The sequence below is a fragment of the Chrysemys picta genome, chromosome 3 (assembly GCF_011386835.1).
Source record: "Chrysemys picta bellii isolate R12L10 chromosome 3, ASM1138683v2, whole genome shotgun sequence".
Classification (NCBI taxonomy): Eukaryota; Metazoa; Chordata; order Testudines; family Emydidae; genus Chrysemys; species Chrysemys picta.
The window spans coordinates 128,366,281-128,385,321 of NC_088793.1; the positions used below are offsets into that span (position 1 = coordinate 128,366,281).

At 40.6% G+C, this 19,041-nt stretch overlaps 1 protein-coding gene across 6 annotated transcripts in view; it reads right to left on the minus strand.

Annotated features, from left to right (window-relative positions):
- Positions 1-19,041, minus strand: part of WDR27 (WD repeat domain 27) — a 198,279-nt gene that overhangs the window by 98,553 nt on the left and 80,685 nt on the right. For all 6 annotated transcript variants that reach the window (XM_065590464.1, XM_065590463.1, XM_065590462.1 and 3 more), the window contains 2 exons: positions 6,822-6,919; positions 2,507-2,609 (listed from right to left, as the gene is read on the minus strand). In XM_065590464.1, the coding sequence (XP_065446536.1) occupies positions 2,507-2,609; positions 6,822-6,919 (201 nt within the window). The remainder of the gene's footprint in view (positions 1-2,506; positions 2,610-6,821; positions 6,920-19,041) is intronic.

A 19,041-nucleotide genomic window follows, 5' to 3' on the forward strand; every position in this document is an offset into this window, starting at 1 on the left:
TGCCAAACATCATATATAGTATTTATATCCCACTATCCAATGATCTATGTTGTTAACAATGTGAGTTGCAGTAAACAGTGGGTTATAATAAAGTTAAGGAATAAGGTGCACATCAAACATTTGCTGTAACTCCTAGAATATGATGAATGATTTTTTTTTTTAATCTGATGTAGTGATTCAGGTTTCCTAATATCAAATTATACTTGAGAAAGCATGCTATAACACTGTATTCATGGCTCCTGACATTTTCAAGACCTCTTAGCAATTGGCCTATGAGTAAAGCAGAACCATAGGAGTAGGAGTGCCAGTTGAAAGACAACAAGCTAAACAGCTCAATGATTCTCTGTCCAGAGCCAGATGCAAATTAGAGCAACCCAGGGGCTGCACTGAAATGTGCTAGCTGGCAGAGTCCCACAAAGACCATATGCCAGCTGTGGTAGCTGGAATGAATAATGCATCATGCTCTAACCACTTTTACTCATCACCCACCACAAATCCCCCCCTAGCACCAAAGGGTGAAGAGAGAGGCATAGAAGCTAACTCAGCTGACTCCACACCTACTAGGGACACTCCCGTATCAGCAGTATCCCAACAGGACTTGAGGCAGGAAGGGAGCAGAACAGGGTTTACAATCTGGTCATATGTATTTTTATAGTACCTATCATGGGCCTTAGTTATCAGTCCCAACTAATAATTTACGTATCATATATAAATCATGAGCATACAGTTGAAACTTCAAACCACCAATTTAAATTATATTTCATCTTAAAGGGAAAAAAACCCTCTCTTCTGAAAATGACTTGTTTTTCCCAAAGAACATTTTGAAAAGCAGATTTCCAGCATTCAAACAACAGAAATATCAACAGAACCTTAATTACTACAGATCTTCCAGGCACCAAAACACTTGCCTGCATAAGGTGTTAGGAGCCAGGGTTTCAACAACAGTCTGCTATTGCAGTTACTTTTGCATCTGAATTTAAGATCAATGTTTGCTCATCCTACTCATATAGCCTTAAAGAGTTAACTATAAAGAGTATAGTATCAGAGGGGTAGCCGTGTTTGTTGCTTTTTACAGATCCAGACTGAGAGTCCTGTGGCACCTTACAGACTAACAGACGTATTGGAGCATAAGCTTTCGTGGGAGAATACCCACTTCGTCAGTTGAAGTGGGTATTCACCCACGAAAGCTTATGCTCCAATACGTCTGTTAGTCTATAAGGTGCCACAGGAGACTCTGTTGCTTTTTATAAAGAGTGTAGATGAAAGTAAAACAGATTCCCTACCAAAAAGCTTTGAGGAGATTTATGTTCAATAGAAACCTGATCCCACATGGTGCAGAATACCCAAAGTATATATCACCAGCCGGAAAGTAACTACCCTCTAGTGAATCAGTGAAGAAATGGAGCAAGGGCTGCTATCAAGCATAAGGGTATAGTCAAAATTATGCAAAGAAATGCATAGCCTATCAAAATTTACATTATTTGAATACTTGTACAAATTATAGTCTGCTTTTATTTGAGAGTGTCTGCTACATCTAAAACAAATGCACATTTACCAGAAGTAATTACAGGTGACAGTAGGGTCTGATGGTACTAGCCAATGAGAAAAGAGAAACCATCTTTAAACGAGAACACTCTCAATTGAACTTGTACCATTGGGATTCATTTCCAACGGGATCTAAGTACAGCTAAATGCCTTCTCATTTTTCATCTAGATCACTGATTCATCTCCAACCCATTAATAAAAGTCATCACCACTTGAAGGCAGTTTGGCAATCTACGCAAAATGAGTCTGTAGTTTCTATACAGTTCCTATTGTTCAGATATGCACATCACAGGAATTGCCATAACTGGCACTATGTGCCATCCACTGTAAGCAGTGGTGAGAACTCTGAATCATGCATTGCATAAAATGTAATAAATTAGCCTTTAAAAACTGTTCTGAATTTTGAGAGTCTGTTGTATTTTCAAGGAGAAATAAAGGAATGTGAACTATTTAAAAGAAAATTATTTTCTCTGACATGAAAGAAAATGCACTGTATGTCAGATGCAATGCATACATCTTTATGGTGTCAAGAATCAGATATGTATGCTCTTTCAGGTATTTGGAATCCAAAACATATCAACTATTTTTCAAAGGTAAGTAAAAAGTTTATCTCAAAATGCTTAAACTAATTATATATATATACACACACACACACACACACATACACACACACACACACACACACACTCTACATTCAACCAAATGAAAATGCAACCAACAGGCACACAGCACATTACATAACAGTAAAAAGAAGACAACATTTTGGCCAACACCATGAGGGGAAGCCCAGAGTCTTATGAATGTGAAATAGGATCCCTGGTATTCAAAGAGAGCACACAAGATCTCAGTTTTTCTGCTCTTATCTAAGGCCCCAGAAGAATGCATGAAAGGACACTTTTTGTGCATATATTAGAAGCAGCTCTATAGTTTGCAACAAAAGTAATAAAATATTATTACGCACGCTTTTATCTTCTGATCCACAGGCTATGAATTGCCCACAGGGAGAGACAGATATTCCACATGGGTGGCAGCGGTTAATATGTCCTTCAAATCGACGTTCACACCTTTAGAGGAATTAAAATAAACAGAATTAACGCTGGCTAAAAAGTAGTTTTTTAAACTAGCTGCAGAGTTGATAGTTACAATCATTTATTTTTGTGAAGTTTTGCTAAATTCAGATCAACCTCTGCCTAGTTACCAATACAGTACCAGAAATTAAATCTTCAATATCATGTTTGCAGGCGGATAGGAGCAGGGCCAGCCAGAGGATTCAGGGGGCCTGGGGCAAAGCGGGGGAGCGGACATACTCACCGGGCGGCGCTCCGAGTCTGTGGCGGTCGGTCCTTCAGTCGCTCCGTGTCTTCGACAGCACTGAAGGACCCACCGCCGAAGACCCGGAGCAACTGAAGGGCCTCCCGCTGCCGAAATGCCGCCGAAGACCCGGACCATCGCCGGGTAAGTAAAAAGACGCCTCTAGCCAGGAAAGGGATTCTCAGCCAGGGCTCGCGGGGCCCCTGTGGGGCCCGGGGCAAATTGCCCCACTTGCCCCCCCCCCGGGCGGCCCTGGATAGGAGTAATTGATGTTAAAGGAATACAATAATCTACTAAAATAAATTTGAAACAGTGGAAAAGTTAGAATGTAAAGTTATAAAGTTCCAGTTTTCTAACTGGAAAGTTAGAATGTAAAGTTACCAACTCGAATTTTTCCGTTTGAGATTTAAATTTTCTGGGACAGAGACAAACACTTCTGTAAATTTAAATCTGGGATCACCCAATCAACAAATATTCCAGCCACAGTTTAGTAGCCCAATTTGACTCTCAAGCCCAGTGCTTAAATTCTCCGCTAATGTTAATACACACAACTTCATTTGACTCAGGCAGCTCCAAAATTCCTATCTCTTATGTGAGTTCTGGACACTTTGTGCCTATTTCTGTACTGCTAGTTCACAACATGCAGTGTATAGTTCTCTACAACTACTGTATGTCGAAACAGCACAGTCAATGGACTGCACTTTCCTACCTTAACTATTAATTTGTGAATTGCTTTTAAACTTGATATGTCTAAATTCAGCTTGAATGACGTTTTTGAAATATTACTGCACTATATTATAAACATTTTCAATTATATGGACTTTCCAGATATATTTGTACAGAATAAAATGGTACATCTTTATGAAACCTATTATGTGCCAGGATTAAGTCTGTGGTCTTCACAGCAAGCTGTAGCCTCTAGAATCATCAAAACAATGTATCGGCATTAAAACATTCTTATACAGAAACTTTCTGCATGCAGAGTACCAATTTAGTTTATGCACAATAGCAGAATTCTTTTTCTCATGGGGATTTTGGATATACATCGTGGCATGCATTTCACATAGATTTGTGAACATATATTATATATAATTACACAGACACTTAAAATCTATCAGACAAAGCAAAAATGAGTGGTAGCGAAAGATCTATTGTTGAGTTAATTATTACTGCATTTCCTGTACACTATTCATACTGATGAAGACTTATAGTATACTTCCCCATTCACATGCTATTTTTGCACTGAAGCAGTTAGTGGAAAAATTTAGAGAGAAAAGGAAAAATATTTACATAGTGTTCATTGATTTGGAAAAGACCTTTGACTGAATTCCACCAGAAGTCATATGGTAGTGTCTGAGGGAGAAAGTGGTACCAAAACTTTATGTGCGGCTTGTTCAAGCCATGTATGTAGATGCAATGTCAATAGTGAGAACTTCTAGTGGTGAAAGAGATGAAGTACCAGTAAAGATGGGCATGCATCAGAGATCAGCAATGAGCCTTTCTTCTTTATCCTTGTCCTGGATATCCCGACAGGAACATACAGAAAGAGGCACCTTGGTGCATGCTGTCTGTAGATGATATTCTATGCAGTGAGCAGAAAGACAGTCTAGAAGAGGATCTTGATAAATGGAGAGATGTGTTGGAAAGACATCGGGTCAAAATAAGCAGAGAAAAAATAGTATATGGTATAGCATTTCAATAATATGAACACTGAAAAATTATCCTTGAAACTAGAAGGGCAGATAAATACTGAAAATGCAAAAGTTTCAAGTATCTGGGTTCCAGAACCTGGGAAAATGGAGGATGAAATTAGAGCTAGGATAATAAATGCTGGGCTCAAACGGAGAGTTGACAGAAAATACCAGTAGGATTAAAAGGGAAAAAATCTATAAAACAGTGGTCCATCCAGTTTTAATGTATTGCATTGAGTGTTGGGCAACAAAGAAGAAACTTTGAGTAAATGATCTGGTCCAAAGAAATGCAAATGTTGAGATGAATGAGTGGTGTAAGCAAGAAAAAACAGGTCAAGAATGCGTATGTTAGAGACATGTTCAAAGTAACACCCATAAACAAAAAAATTAGGGAGATCTATGTGTTTTGTGTATTATGAGCTTTATGGACATAAAACCAAAAATTTGTAAAGTGCATAATTGTTCAATGCCCCTTTACCGCAGATTTCTTCCATGATAAATCAGAACACTCTAAACTCAGCCATTTTTTAATTCTCTATGTGAATAACACCTACTGGAGTAGGTAGAAAGGGGAGAGTAAACTATTTTCTTCCTTGCATGAACTGAAAAAATGACTAAACAAAAAGTCAATTTTTCCAGAAAATTCCACTTGTGAGTAGAGCAGGGACAGAAAATGTCATCTAAACAGGAGAACATTTTAGAAAGTTATAAGCTATTGAAGAGCTGGGGATATAACAATCTTTTTTGCAACTTCACTACAGCAGTCACTGCCAGTGAGCATTATAGTTCATATTTACAGACGGGTACTTTAAATATGGGCCACAAAGGACCTGCTTTGATTTTTTTAATTTAGCCATCTGAACTCAGTGAATATAATGACCCTGCCAAACTAAACAAGAAGCAAGAACATAAATAAATTATTCCCTTCCCCCCAGGACACATACATTTAATTGATTACCCAGCTTTTACTTTTAACTACTTTACCATTCACTAGCTTTGCTTATATTAATATTTTAAAAAGGAAAAGGCAGGTAAGTGATCTGTGAAAAGTTCTCAACTCATTTATTACTCTTCTAGAATAGTAGTTAGACCAGCTGATTACAAAAACATAGGAACATAATAGTTTCCAACCACAGAAGTCTCCAGTTTTATTACTTTTTGACACTGGTGTGGGTAATAAGGCGCCATATTTTGGCAAGACCTTACATGTCCTTCTATAGGCTTAGCAGATCTTTTACAAACAAAAAATGTGAAAATAACTGAAAATAACATCAAGTATTCCTTAATCAAAATAACCAAACTAATAGGCAAACTATAAAACATTACATTTAATAAAAACATAAACAAGAAACTCAAGAATATCACTTAAAACTAATGCACCTCCCCTCTTTCAAATCAGTTCTCTAAAACCCTTTTCTTTTAGAAATATTTCATACCTTACCCTCCTCAACAGAGATCTCCCCAAATCTTCCCTTTCCTGAACAGCTGTCCCTCCTTTTTTTGTTTGGTTTGGTTTGGTTTGGGATTTTTTTTGTGGAGGAGGCAGTTTTTCTTGTGCTAGATTGTATTTTGGAGGAGGGGAAGTCTGGTTTTAGAAAGCACCACATACATTTCTGGATGAATAGACAGGATTCATAATAATAATTTAGTTACATAAAAGCCCATTCCCATTTTAAACACCAGCTCATATGGTGCATCTGTTATAACAGATAGGCTGGCACGATGTTTTGGAAACACTGTCATTGCCATAGCACAATATACTATTTTGTATTTGAAATAAGTGATATCTGAGGTAAATATGTGGCAATAGTTGACAAGTGTTGACTGTTCAATGGCTTCTACTTTAGTGAGCTTTCCCTGGGCAACCAAGTGCTAAAATGCAACTTTTATTTTGTATAAACAGTTAATATTCTAAACAAACAATCTGTGATTATCCTTTAAAAGAAAAAAAGAAAAAAAAAGCTCAAGATTGCAAGCCTGATTCCGCACTCCATTATACTAGTTTTATACTGGAATAGTAGAAAAACCACTTATGTAACGAAGAGACGCATCAGGTCCTGCATATTTATTATAAAGGAAAAAAAACTACTTTTGAGTTTACTGTAGCTACTGCTGGCTAGCCATTTTCTTCATATAATAGTTAGCATGTGCCTTATATGTTCAGAGTATAGTACAGATATTAACTAATTATACCTCACTTGTTTAAGAAAGTATGAAGACTGAATAAGGATAATATCTGACTTTTTAGTTCTAATGTAAGTAATCCGGCCTTACCTCAGTGTTCTCAAATCCCACAGTTTGATGCCATCACCAGTGGCTGTGGTCATGAAAAGATTGTAAGCTTCAAGTGGCTGAGTGCTAAAAGCTGATCCCTGTAATATTAGAAATTTCTTTCAGATGACAGCACTTCAGGTGTTTAGAGATTTCATGCATTCAGTTAAAATCTACACAGACATTACCTACGTTGAGCTGAAATATAAAACTGGGGCTTTGCAACACCGCCAGGGTTCAATTTGTATGTACTTCACATGAGTTTGCCACACACCATACCCTTCAGGTTCTTCAGAACATGAACCTTCAAGACCACCTCTCTAAAGCCCTCTTCCTGTAATGTATCCCTTGCTAACTTTAGAACGGTTTGCAGGAGGAAGTATCTGTTGTAAGCAAATCCATACTACAGTCCTTTCATGGTCTTCACACAAAGAGACAGGTTGCAGCCTGACCAACAGCCCTTAATAAGGCAACAAGCTACTCCCATTGGCAGGAACTGATACACTGAGCAAAAGAACTTTTAATAAAGAAGCTAAGGAAACACTTGAGGTTCCTTAGCAACAGTTCATGCTAGAAATTATGGAACACCCCACTGAGAGTGTAGTCGTTAGAGAACCCCTCTTGGCTCTCTAACTACCTTGCTAAGAATTATGGAATATATGATCAGCATACCAGCTGCTGGCAGTGAGAACAGGAATGTTTTCACATCTCACACTGCCTTATAGAGAGGTTCAGACCATATTTTCCATTTTCCAACCATAAAACTCCCTCCTCCCTGCCCCCTTCCACAAGGAATTATCATGCTGCCAAGCCCTTGGGTTGAATACTTTATATTCTGTCTCAGAGAAACACTGAAGATGGGTCAATTATACAAAGGTGACACATGTTAGGAGATAATAATGTTCTCCACCGAAGTATAATCCACTTAAGAGTGTAACAGCCATAGAATGACTAAATAGGTTTTTAAATAAATGCAAAACAAGCAAGGAATATCTTAGCAACTTTCAACTTAGTTATGGTGTTTGTTTGGGGTTATAAACAGAATTTACATCAACATGCAAACAAAGAAATAGAAGAAAAAATAAAATCCAGGGATTAACCACCTCTACAGAGTTAAACCCTATAATACAGGAATAGGCCAATACCAAACAATGGACCAAACTCAGCCCTGGCATAAGGTGGCATAATTTCCATTGCCTTCAATAGAAGTTACACTCATTCACACCAGGACTGAATTTGGCTTCATGTCTTTAAATAATTAAATCCAGTCTAACTCCTCTCATTTGTAAACATCTACACTGACAAACCTTCATCTTTTTTTGCTAGCTACAAATCTTGTTACCAGGGAACTAAAAATAAACAGTGCAACTCCCCTCACCACCCATTCAAGTTCATGAATTGGCTGCATACAACAGAAACCTCAAGGTCATTTCCCGCAATCAGTGCTCAGCTGCCAAGAATCTTCTGTTCTTCACAAGAGCTGGAGTACAACTGGGAAATACTCCAATATTTAGTCAATGGATACTGAGCACTGCCATAAAAGTGATCTCCAGATAGAGTAATGATAACTCTAGAAATACAAATTAATTCCCCAAATGGCAAGGCTAAATGAGGCATCCAGCATTCACTTAATAGACTTGTAATTACCTCCCCACCTTCTCTTTCTTGTACAATTCTCCTTAAATTGAGAATCCCCATCTCCTGCTTCATAGGATGCTCCAACATGCACTATGCTGCTGATTTAACAAATATCACATAAGTCAACTGGAGTATGGAGCCAACAATTGTCTTGGGTATTGTAACATTATTTCATATCTCCAAACTGCAATATGGTCAAAATACACCAACTGATAACTGGAAACAGGAAAATCTAATTCCACCCTGTCCCACAACCCTATCCTCAAATCTTCACTAACTTCTTGTCCATTTCTGTACTCATTGCAAAATCTCCCTGGTAGCCTCCAAGGGCCTTTTCAGCATCACGTCCCTTGTGCTTCAGTCTCATCTCTTCCTATTCTCTAGACTATTCACTGAACTCACTGAATTCCACTAGTTTTAATTCTATCCTCCTTCCATTTCGGAACCTGGCTAATTGATTTTAGGTCCAAGCTCTCCCCCCTGTCCATAATTCAGGGCAGACACATGAGACCTGATTTTTTCCATTGCCTTGCATCTTCTATAGTCATTTGGTAGTGTATTACACCCAATTCACACTTACTTTACAGAGGTGTAAATGATTTCACAATATGCGAGGTAGTAGAAAAATCAGACAAGCCCTTTTCAAACCCTCTCTCTTCTCTATGGCTTGTTAACACCATGTCCCTTTAAATCTAACTCCTAACTCTCTTAAACTTTTCTCTATCCTCCAATATTCTAGTGTCCCTGACACAGAATTATGATGTCCAGCCATTATTTAGATGTTGTCATACGTATGGGTGCTACCACTGCTGAATAAAGTCCTGCATATGCTGCTTATATTTGCAAGCCGTAAGCCTGTGTGAAGTGTTTTCTAAAGACACCATACAAAAATAATTTTGCATTGCATTTTTGTTTAAAGGCAACACTAAATCCAGGTACCTGTGTCTAATCAAAGAATGCTAACTTACCTATCAGTAACTGGAGTTCTCTATCCGAATATATTGCTTCCATGAATGAACACTCTTAGATCTGCACAGAAGAGTGCACAAGTCCAACAAGGAAGATCTATTTAGCGAATGATTAAAAATGATCTACTTTCACATTTACTGGCACTATTACATTTGGGCACATTACTGTGAACTGCATTTTTCATGTGTTCGTTCCACTCACTATAACTGATAGTACAGTCCCCATGAGGCTATAGGGCCCATTGACTTCAGAGGGACTTCTCACATACTTAAAGTTACACCTGTGCGTAAGAACTTTGTTGAATCGGGGCCAAAGTGCTGAATATTGCACAGCACATGTTAAATGATGCACATAACAGCATGTCAAAAATTGATGTGCAAGACACGGAGCACAGGGGAATTATCTGACCTTGTATTTTTTAAAGTACTTTTATGTGGTTACAAGGTTAGTCCCACCTAGTAACTAGGAGTAAGGCCAAAAATGGGAATGCATAGATAAATGCTTTATTTGCATGGTGAGAAATGCATTTGAAATCATGTCTCCTCATTCATGCTTACTTTCCACATGCATACCATGCATTGCTAATCCTCTGCTCATGAGTGTCAGGGAGCAGAAGAGGCTTGAATATTACTTCTAGGTGTAGAGGACTAAAACCACGCCCTGATCCAGTACCCACCAACTTCAATCAGTATTGAAGCAGGTCACTAGTGTTTAATTTAGAAGGTTGCTAACCAACAGAGGAGTGAAGTTCTGGAATAAACTTCTAATAGAAGCAATGGTGACAAATAACCTAACTATTTTTAAGACAGAGTTTGATAAATTTATGAATGGGATTATATGATGGAGTTGCCTGCAGTAGCTAGGGACTGGATTTGATGACCAAGGAGGTCCCTTCCAATTTTATGTTCTATACTCCTAACTGTACTTGAGCTCATATCTAGCCTTCACTCGTGCTTGCTATTCATCTTGCAAGTTCTCGTGCAACATCCACGGTCTAAATACTTTCACATTCTCTGTACAACAATGATTTTTTTTAAATGAAAGAATGGAATATTTGTTAGAAAAACAAGATATAGATAAACTCTAAAGATTCCAGGCCATCCATCCTTACACATTTCTGACGTTTATTTTCAGTTCTGAAACTTCTGTTTATCATTTATTGCTCCAGTAAACAGCCACAATGCACCATATGGTAGACATGCAGAATGTTTTTTCTGAACACTATTCAAATAATGCTTAGATCTTCATTTCTGGCATTCTACAGAGTGCTGTACAAGCCCATTTTACCTTGTACAATGATTTTATTCAACTAGGCAAGCAAACCAGTTTAGTATTATTTAACAAATCTTTAAAATAGTGACTTCCCAGTCAATTCTATTATTTTAGCTACATTCTTCTTGTTACACTTGAATACCCATTCCAGAGAATGTATTCCGTGTTATTCAACATAACCACTGTGTCTATACATTCTGATTTTCACAGAATATAGACTCCCCACTTATATTTATGGCTTCTTAAAAGAATTAAGACACAATGAATTTGCTCAACCTTTTGAGACTAAGTTTTCAAGTGCAAGTTAAATGATTTTGAAATATTACAGGAATAGAGTAGGCAAGAAAGGTACCACATGACAGTATGTGTTACCAATTTGGGGCATCATTCTTACTTTCTATCCTGACAGACAAATTTCCCTAATAATCTCCCTCCTCTACAACTGTAATCTTCTCTACTCAGGTCCTTTTAGATGCTAAACTCACTCCACTCCAGTCTATTCATACTGCTGTTGCTAAATAAAGTTTGGCCCCAAATAAGGCACGGATCTGAAGGATCCCTATCTTGTTCACTACATTTCACTCCATTCAATGCACATGGACACTGTCCAACCAGTGCACTGAGGGACCTGACAAATGCTGAGTGCCCTAAAATCCCACTGAAGTTGATGTGTCTCAGAAGGCACCTCAGCACCTTACAGGATAGTCCTAAACTTTAGACATAGTATGTGATACTTTAACTAGAAACTACCATAATGTTGCTGTATAAGAGGAGAGACAGAATTAAATTTCCACTTTAATTTTGATGTTTCCTAGATTCTCTCTTTATAGAGCCTTAATATCTTTTAATGTAGATGCAAAATTGTATTTGCCCGTTCATCCTAGCAGAATAATTTTTAAAGTATTCATTTTTGTCCAAGAGTGAAATATAATGCTATTAGGTGTTTAAAAAAAAACAAACAACATCAACAAAAAACAGTGCTCAGATGTCTCACTTCTGACCAAAGTAGGGGCTCAGAATATAAATTGTCTGCACTATCTCCATGGTTTGGATTCTTTCAAGGACAGTACATGTCCTCTTTCCATGCGGGAGCATTTATTTGCAGAAACCATGTTTGTCCTCATGACTATGATCCTCTCACAATAATCCACACAGACACAAAATCCTGTGGAGTCTAATTTTTTTGGCATATAATTACTCCTAGGGGAATTCTGCACCACTGCACACATGCAAAATTCATGTCCCCTGCAGATTTCTTTGCTTCCCTGCAGAAAAATGACTTCTGACAGGGAAGCAAAGGGAAGCCGCAAGAGCGATCATGCGCCCCTTCCCGGCACAACTCTCTGAAGTGATGGAACAACTTCCATGCCTCCTTCACTTGGAACAAGTACCTCAAGAATCATAATAGTAATAGAATACACAGTTTGTGATGGGGTACCTGTCCCACACTGGGCTCTAAGCGGTTAATAGAGCCCTAGGGAGGCTGCACAGGAGGCAGCCAGTCAGAGAAGGGCTGAAGGGAGCAGCCAGTCAGGGCCAAGCAGGCCCATATTAAAAGGGAGCTGCAGGGCAGAGGAAGGCAGTTCTCTGCTAGGAGTCCAGGGATGAAGGACTGTGTCTCTGGAGGGCTGAGAGACCTGCCAGCACCCTGGACAGAGCAGAGCAGGGACCTGGGGAGCTGGCTGCTGGGGTTTGCAGGCTGAGGCCCTGAGGCAAGGGCAAAGAGGATGCTGGGGCCACAAGGAAGTGGCCAGATAATTTGTTGCAGTAGCCACTAAGGGAAGTGGCTGAACAGCGGACTGCAGTTCCCCCGGAAGGGGGGAGCACAGGGTGTGGCACGGCCGGAGGGTTGTGTCAGTGAAGAGGATGCCACGGTCCTTGGAGAGACGTAGGTCCTAGAGCAGGAGTGATGGTGGCGAGGCAGAGGATGCACTAACACGCAGAGCTAATTCCCAAGACAGCCAGCAGGAGGTGCCAGAGTGGTGAGTGAACCCTGTTACACAGTTTTTATACAGCACTTTTCATCAGTAAATCTCAAAGAGCTTTACAAAGGAAGTCTGTATCATTATCCCAATTTTAGAGATGGGGAAACAAACACATGGAGAGGTGAAGTGACTTGCCCAAGGTCACCCAGCAGGCCAGTGACAGAGCCAGGAATAGAACCCAGGATGTCTTGAATCCCAGTGCAGTGCTCTAGCCAATAAGCTACACTATTCTCCTGATGACTATGCAAAAGAGTTATTTGAACCTGCAGTATTGCCCTTAGGAGGCAGCAAAACCAGGAGATTTCTAACTGCTACTGCTCTTTTTTCCTGCTTGCAGGCAAGGAGCTTCGGAGAACAGCTGATGGGTATATCCTATTGCTCTCTACATGTCATCCCTCATTTCCTGTAAGCTCATAATAGAGAGGTCTCCCCCCAATAGGCAGTATTACCAGACATACCCGACAACCTTCTGAGAGAGACAAAAGGTTCATTCGCTTACTCAGCAATTTTCAGGCAGAAAGGAGCACGAGTAGTCAGTTTACTTAGACAACAACCTGCAACTCACTTCACTCAAGAGGGCCACTATTTCTGAGCTAGATAAATTTTAATGTAGTCAGCTAGAACCTAAGGGCTCTGTCTATCAAACTCTGAATAGCTGCTCATCTACACTGGACCAGAACCATAAAAATAATGTGATGCATCTACATAAAAATAAGCAAACAAGCACACGGTAGTAGGCATGCTACCAAAAAAACTTCTTTAGTGATTTTCTGGTCCCTACTATTTTCTTGAGTGCAGGATTGCTCTCTTATAAGAGCTTTTCCCTAATATATACATATCGATAACTAAAGAGTTGACTTCATGACTTCTTTTTCCACTGATTTGTATATTTTTAAGTATTAATGTATTTTATGTAACTGAACAAGTTGATTTAGAAGCTTAATTTACAATTTTCCATAAAACAAGCTCAGTTTTCTTTGCTATACCACAGTCTGCCTTTGTGCCTCTAATTTTTCTCCCAAATGAATACTTGTCCACAGCTTTAAAGTGTTCTCTGCTGAAGTAACCTGAAGTCACTCAGCTGACAGGGCAAAAAGAGAAGCCAAAAAAAGTCTGAGCATGTATGTGTTACAAATAATACTGAAGTTTAGCACAGTTAAGAGTTTTACCAGACCACATCTCCAGATAATCACAAAAAGTTATGTGAAAGTAGCACTGAGGAACTATTTTAAACCCACAGAAGCAAAGACATTCAGAAATGAGGATGAAAAGCCATCCTTAATCTACCCCAATGTGCTAGACATTGCAGCATGTATAGTACATAAGCTCACCCATCATTTAACTCAACCTTCCAATAATAGGGAGGATTACACATGAGTTTCTTTAACCCATTTACTTATGTGGATTTAAATAAGATCTCATGACACTTATAAAAAAAAATAAACCATAATCTGTTGATTCTCGGTATAACTGAGTTCATTTCAGAGTCTAGTTTTCATACATCTAGGGACTGTTGACATTAGAAGTCAGTTTCTCTATCAAGTCTGACTACAAAATATTTTTTTTGTAGATTTGGCTGTAAGATTCAGATTCTCCTTAACACTTTGGTTGCTGTCTTCAAGCACTAATACCATGATCAAAAGCACTGTAAATGGATTTTCAATACTTTCCTAAAATAAGTAATTTAGGGTCAGAATCATTCCCTTCTGAGGAATCCCTCTTCACAGCAAGAGAGACCCTGAAAGTTTCATATATTTCTAAAAAATCATCCAGTAAGGGGTGTGGGCAGAATTTGCTGTCCATGGAGTGCACAATGAGTGTTACCTTGCAACCCCACAACTGACCTAAACTCCATGGAGAGATCCTGAAAATCTGAGGCCTGGAAAAAGGTCTGAAAAACATTTACAGGGAGGGATGGGTCCCTCCACATTAACCCATGGTACAGCTCTTCGCCTTTAATACCCTTTCCATGGGAGCTTCCCAGCAAAGAATATGAATCCACGAGAATGATTTTTTTCCCTGCTGATGGCACTTACTTGGGGAGTGCTCCCCGGCTCCCAATGGCATGTCTCTGCAGCTACTAGGTGGAGGGGCCAGGGGGCTCCATGCACTGCCTGCACCCGCAGATGACACCCCCCATAAGTCCCATTGGCTGTGGTTCTCGGCCAATGGGAGCTGTGGAGCCAGCACTTGAGGCGGGAGCAGTGCGCGGAGCCCCCCTGGCCTCCCCTCCCTTAGGAACTGTAGGGAAATGCCAATCAGAGCTGGGTAGGGAGCCTGCCAGCCCTGCTGCCCACACCCCTCAGCACCAGCGGGGGTCCTGGGCCATGCGCCACCTGCCCCCCATCCTCCAGCACTAGCAGAGGTCAGGGGTTGGGTGCCGCCACCCGCCCCCTCCCACCCCCACGGTGCCCCAGTCCAAGTTTTAGTTAGGGGTATATAGTAAAATTCATGGACAGGTCACAGACATGAATTTTTGTTTACTGCCCGTGACCTGTCCATGACTTTTACTAAAAATACCCACAACTAAAATGCAGCCTTAGTTATAAGTAACAGAAGAAAACTGGGGAGGAGTGGGGTTTGTAATAAAATTACTGAAACTATTTTCCACCATGGTAACTACATTTGGGCTGTAATGATCCTAAATCCAATAAACAGTATCAAGTCACACAAGAGGAATCCTTGAAAAAATGTTTAACTCATAATATTGACAAACAAACACCAGCTGCACATGGCAGAGAACATGTACTAAACTATTAATCACAGAACTGAAGGAGGGCTATATTAATTTGAAATTCTTTTTTTATTAAATCACTCACTTCTGGAAGAAAATTAAGGAAACACATTAGTAAACTCTTATTCACAACATTGCTTATGCCTGGTTTTGGTTATCTGACAGAACATTCATAAAGTCATTCAAAATAATGTGTAATTCAGATTTTTCAGTCTGATAACCAAAACACTTGAAAAAAATATATATCAAGTGATCACAGCTGAACAATATTCTAAAAGCTGAAGTGTAATACAATAAGATGCTCAGTTATAGATTATATAGGAAACTTTGTAGTTGTATAAGGGAATCAAAACTTTAAAAAAAAATGAAAAATCCCAAATCCTCTGATCCAACTATAAATCTGAAAGTCCATGTGCTGAAGCATAAATGCAAATGAGAAGTTGGCGCTTAATGTAGAAATAAGCTACTCCATTGCGTGAATTATTATCATCAGTGTGTGACTTCATTAGATTGTGTGGCGGTAGATTGAATGCAGAGTGCCTATAATCAATCATCGGAGAAATATGCCAATAGCCTACTAAATATACACCCCGAACTTGATTACTTTTATTAAACTATGTCTCAGTTATTCCACATTTCATTATTATAAAAAATTGTTTTAAAAAACAACTTGAGGGAGAGGCATTATTTAAGAAATCCTTCCACTAGGAGAAGTATTTCCTAGAAGAAAGCAGGGAGAAAGTAGGGAAAAGAAAATTACTATCTTCTCTCCCCAATTTTGGCTATACATATTGTAAATAAATTAAAAACAAAATCAAACACTTTCTTTTTTTCACATTCCCAGGACCTGTGAGGTCCCTTTTCTCTCCTCCAGTCTCCATGAATCCAGTTGACTTTCTGATGCAGTTTGTGATCCAATGACTACTTTCCATTACAAAAACTAAATTGGAAAAAATATTTTTTGTAATGGACAGTGAGGTCTGCAAGTGCCCAAAAAGGGCTGCTGGGCTCACAGTGAAGGAAAAGCAGATGAAGATCAATGCTTCCTTAGTCTCCAAAGCTCTTTTCCCTCACTTTCTTGCCTCCATCCACCAACTCCCAACTAAACTTGGTTTCTTAGGACAAGAAACTGAACAAGGCACTAGTTCAGCTTCCACACATAAGCAGTTTGCAGACACCTCCACTGACATGTCTGCTTCTGTAGCTATTTCTAATCACAAACAGAGGGATTTTAGGTTGGTTCAGGTTTTGCTTTTAAACAGGTTACTATTTCATGAGAAATGTCACTGGGTCATTCTTTCTGCATCACTGGAGGAAGGCCTTCCCCCAAAAGATGGGTTTTGCACTGTTTCCAAATGTCAGTCATATCCAGATTTCTTATAGTAAGGGGTTCCAACATCATGGACTACCTGCAATGAAACTGCTCTACCCTGGCCCCAGAGAAGTATCCCTGAAGGTCCACATATTCCTATCCAGTAGATAAATTGCCTTCGTGTAAGGGCTTTGAAAAGGAGGATCAGGCACTTGAACTGAGCCCATAATAGAACAGGGAGCCAGCAGAGTGTAAGAGGTATGTGTATATAATACATCAGCTCAGTGTATGTGATGTCTCTGGTGACTAGTGCCATACAGTCTACTACTGTCTCCTGGGTAAAAGTTCTCCTTTAGCTCAAGTGGTGCTTTTGACACTGAAGGTCTATGGTTCAAACCTCACTGACAACTATTGTATCTGTACAAACGGGCAGTTGTGTTTTGTTACAAGAACTCTTCAAAATAACAAAAAGCTTGGATCCAGAGGTAAAAATAAGCCGGTGTGCTGTACCAGGGCGGATAGGCTTCCCCTGGCGGCAATTTAAAGGGCCTAGTTTTTAGTCCTTGCCAGTGCAGCTACTGGAAAATTCTGTCAACATGTCCGGTTTTTCATGATTAGTTTGCCCTAGGCGCTTTAGTTTTTAGTCCTTGCCAGTGCAGCTACTGGAAAATTCTGTCAATATGTCCGGGGATAGAGCAAAAATCCTCCTGGGACATCTCCACGAAGCTCTCCTGGAGGTATTGTGAAAGGCTTTGCATCAGGTTCCTGGGGAGAGCGGCCTTATTGCGTCCTCCATGGTAGGAAACTTTTCCGCGCCAGGCTAGCAGCAAGTACTCCGGGATCATTGCCTCGCAAAGCATGGTGGCATACGGCCCTGGTGTTTGCTGGCATTCACGCAGCATGCGCTCTTTCTCTATCTCCGAAATCCTCATCGGAGTGATATCACTCATGGTGACCTGCTTTGAATTAGGGGAATGTTAGTATTGGCACTGATTGCCTGTTCCTTTACATAACTGTAACCGGCGGTTTACAGCCACACGGTGGAAGCGGGACAGGGGCAGCATGCAGGGTTCTTTCCCGGGGACAGCCACGAGGGGGGTGGGACAGGGGCAGAGTTCATGCTGACCAGATTGCCGGCAGCAGGAACTGGCCAATGCTAGGAGCATTGCTTGGAACGTGAAAGGAGGGCACTGCTATAAATTAAGCTTTAAGCAGCCAAAAGTCTACGGCTTACCATGTCCGCCTGCTAGCCGAATTCTGTTGTCTGGCCCCGCTTGTGTGATCTGTAATGCAAGACCTCAGGCGCTCAATGGGAAGGCCAAAAATTCGACCTTGTACTGAGTGCGCATGTGATAGATGCTGTGCATGGTCTTGTTCACAGAGAAAGACTATATTCATTGTTCGCAAAACTGTATCTTTGTGAGGAATTCACTCCCTTTTTCCCATCCCACAGCTGCGAGCGTCTCCCGAGCTACCCCGGCATCCCCCTCCCAGAGGCTGGCGCAGATCAGGCGACGAAAGAGAAGGACACGGGATGAGATGTTCTCAGAACTTATGGGCTGCTCCTGAGCTGAGGCGGCCCAGCAGACCCAGTGGAGGGAGAACATGTCACAATACCAGCGATCACACAGCGAACGGGAGGACAGGTGGTGGCAGGAAAACCAGCAGGCGACTCAAACACTGCTTGGACTAATGAGGGAGCAAACGGACACGCTCCGGCGCCTTGTAGATATTCTGCAGGACCGGAGGCAGGAGGACAGAGCCCTGCTGCATTCTATCTCTAACCGCCCCCCCCCACCCAAAGTCCCAAAAAGGAGGGGCGGCAGGGGCCGTGAAAACAGTCACTCCACCCCTGCAGACTGCTCAAGTAGCAGAAGGCTCTCATTCCCAAAGATTTGATAAGTCCTTTCCTTCCCGCTTCACCCAAGCCCCCATCCCAGTTTCATCCCCTAACATTGTAGTTGTTAATAAAAAATATGTTTCTGTTAATTACTGTTTCCGTCATGTTCTTTTAGAGGAGAGTGTGTTTGAAGGGGGGGGGGAAGGGGGTTGGTAAGGACAGTCACCTTTACCAGGGTACAGACACAGGGGCAGGTTCAGTAGAAGGTCACACACACATTGCAGTCACTAGGCACCCTGGTCAGTCTGGGAGGTGGTTTTCATGTTCTGTGTGGGGGGACTATGTGAGTTTGTGGCGGGGGAGGGCGGTTACAGATCTTATGCAGCGGTCCTTAGCCTGGATGACAGAGCCACGCAGCAGGGGATCTGTAACCGCCCTCCCCCGCCACAAAGTCACATAGCCCCCACACACAG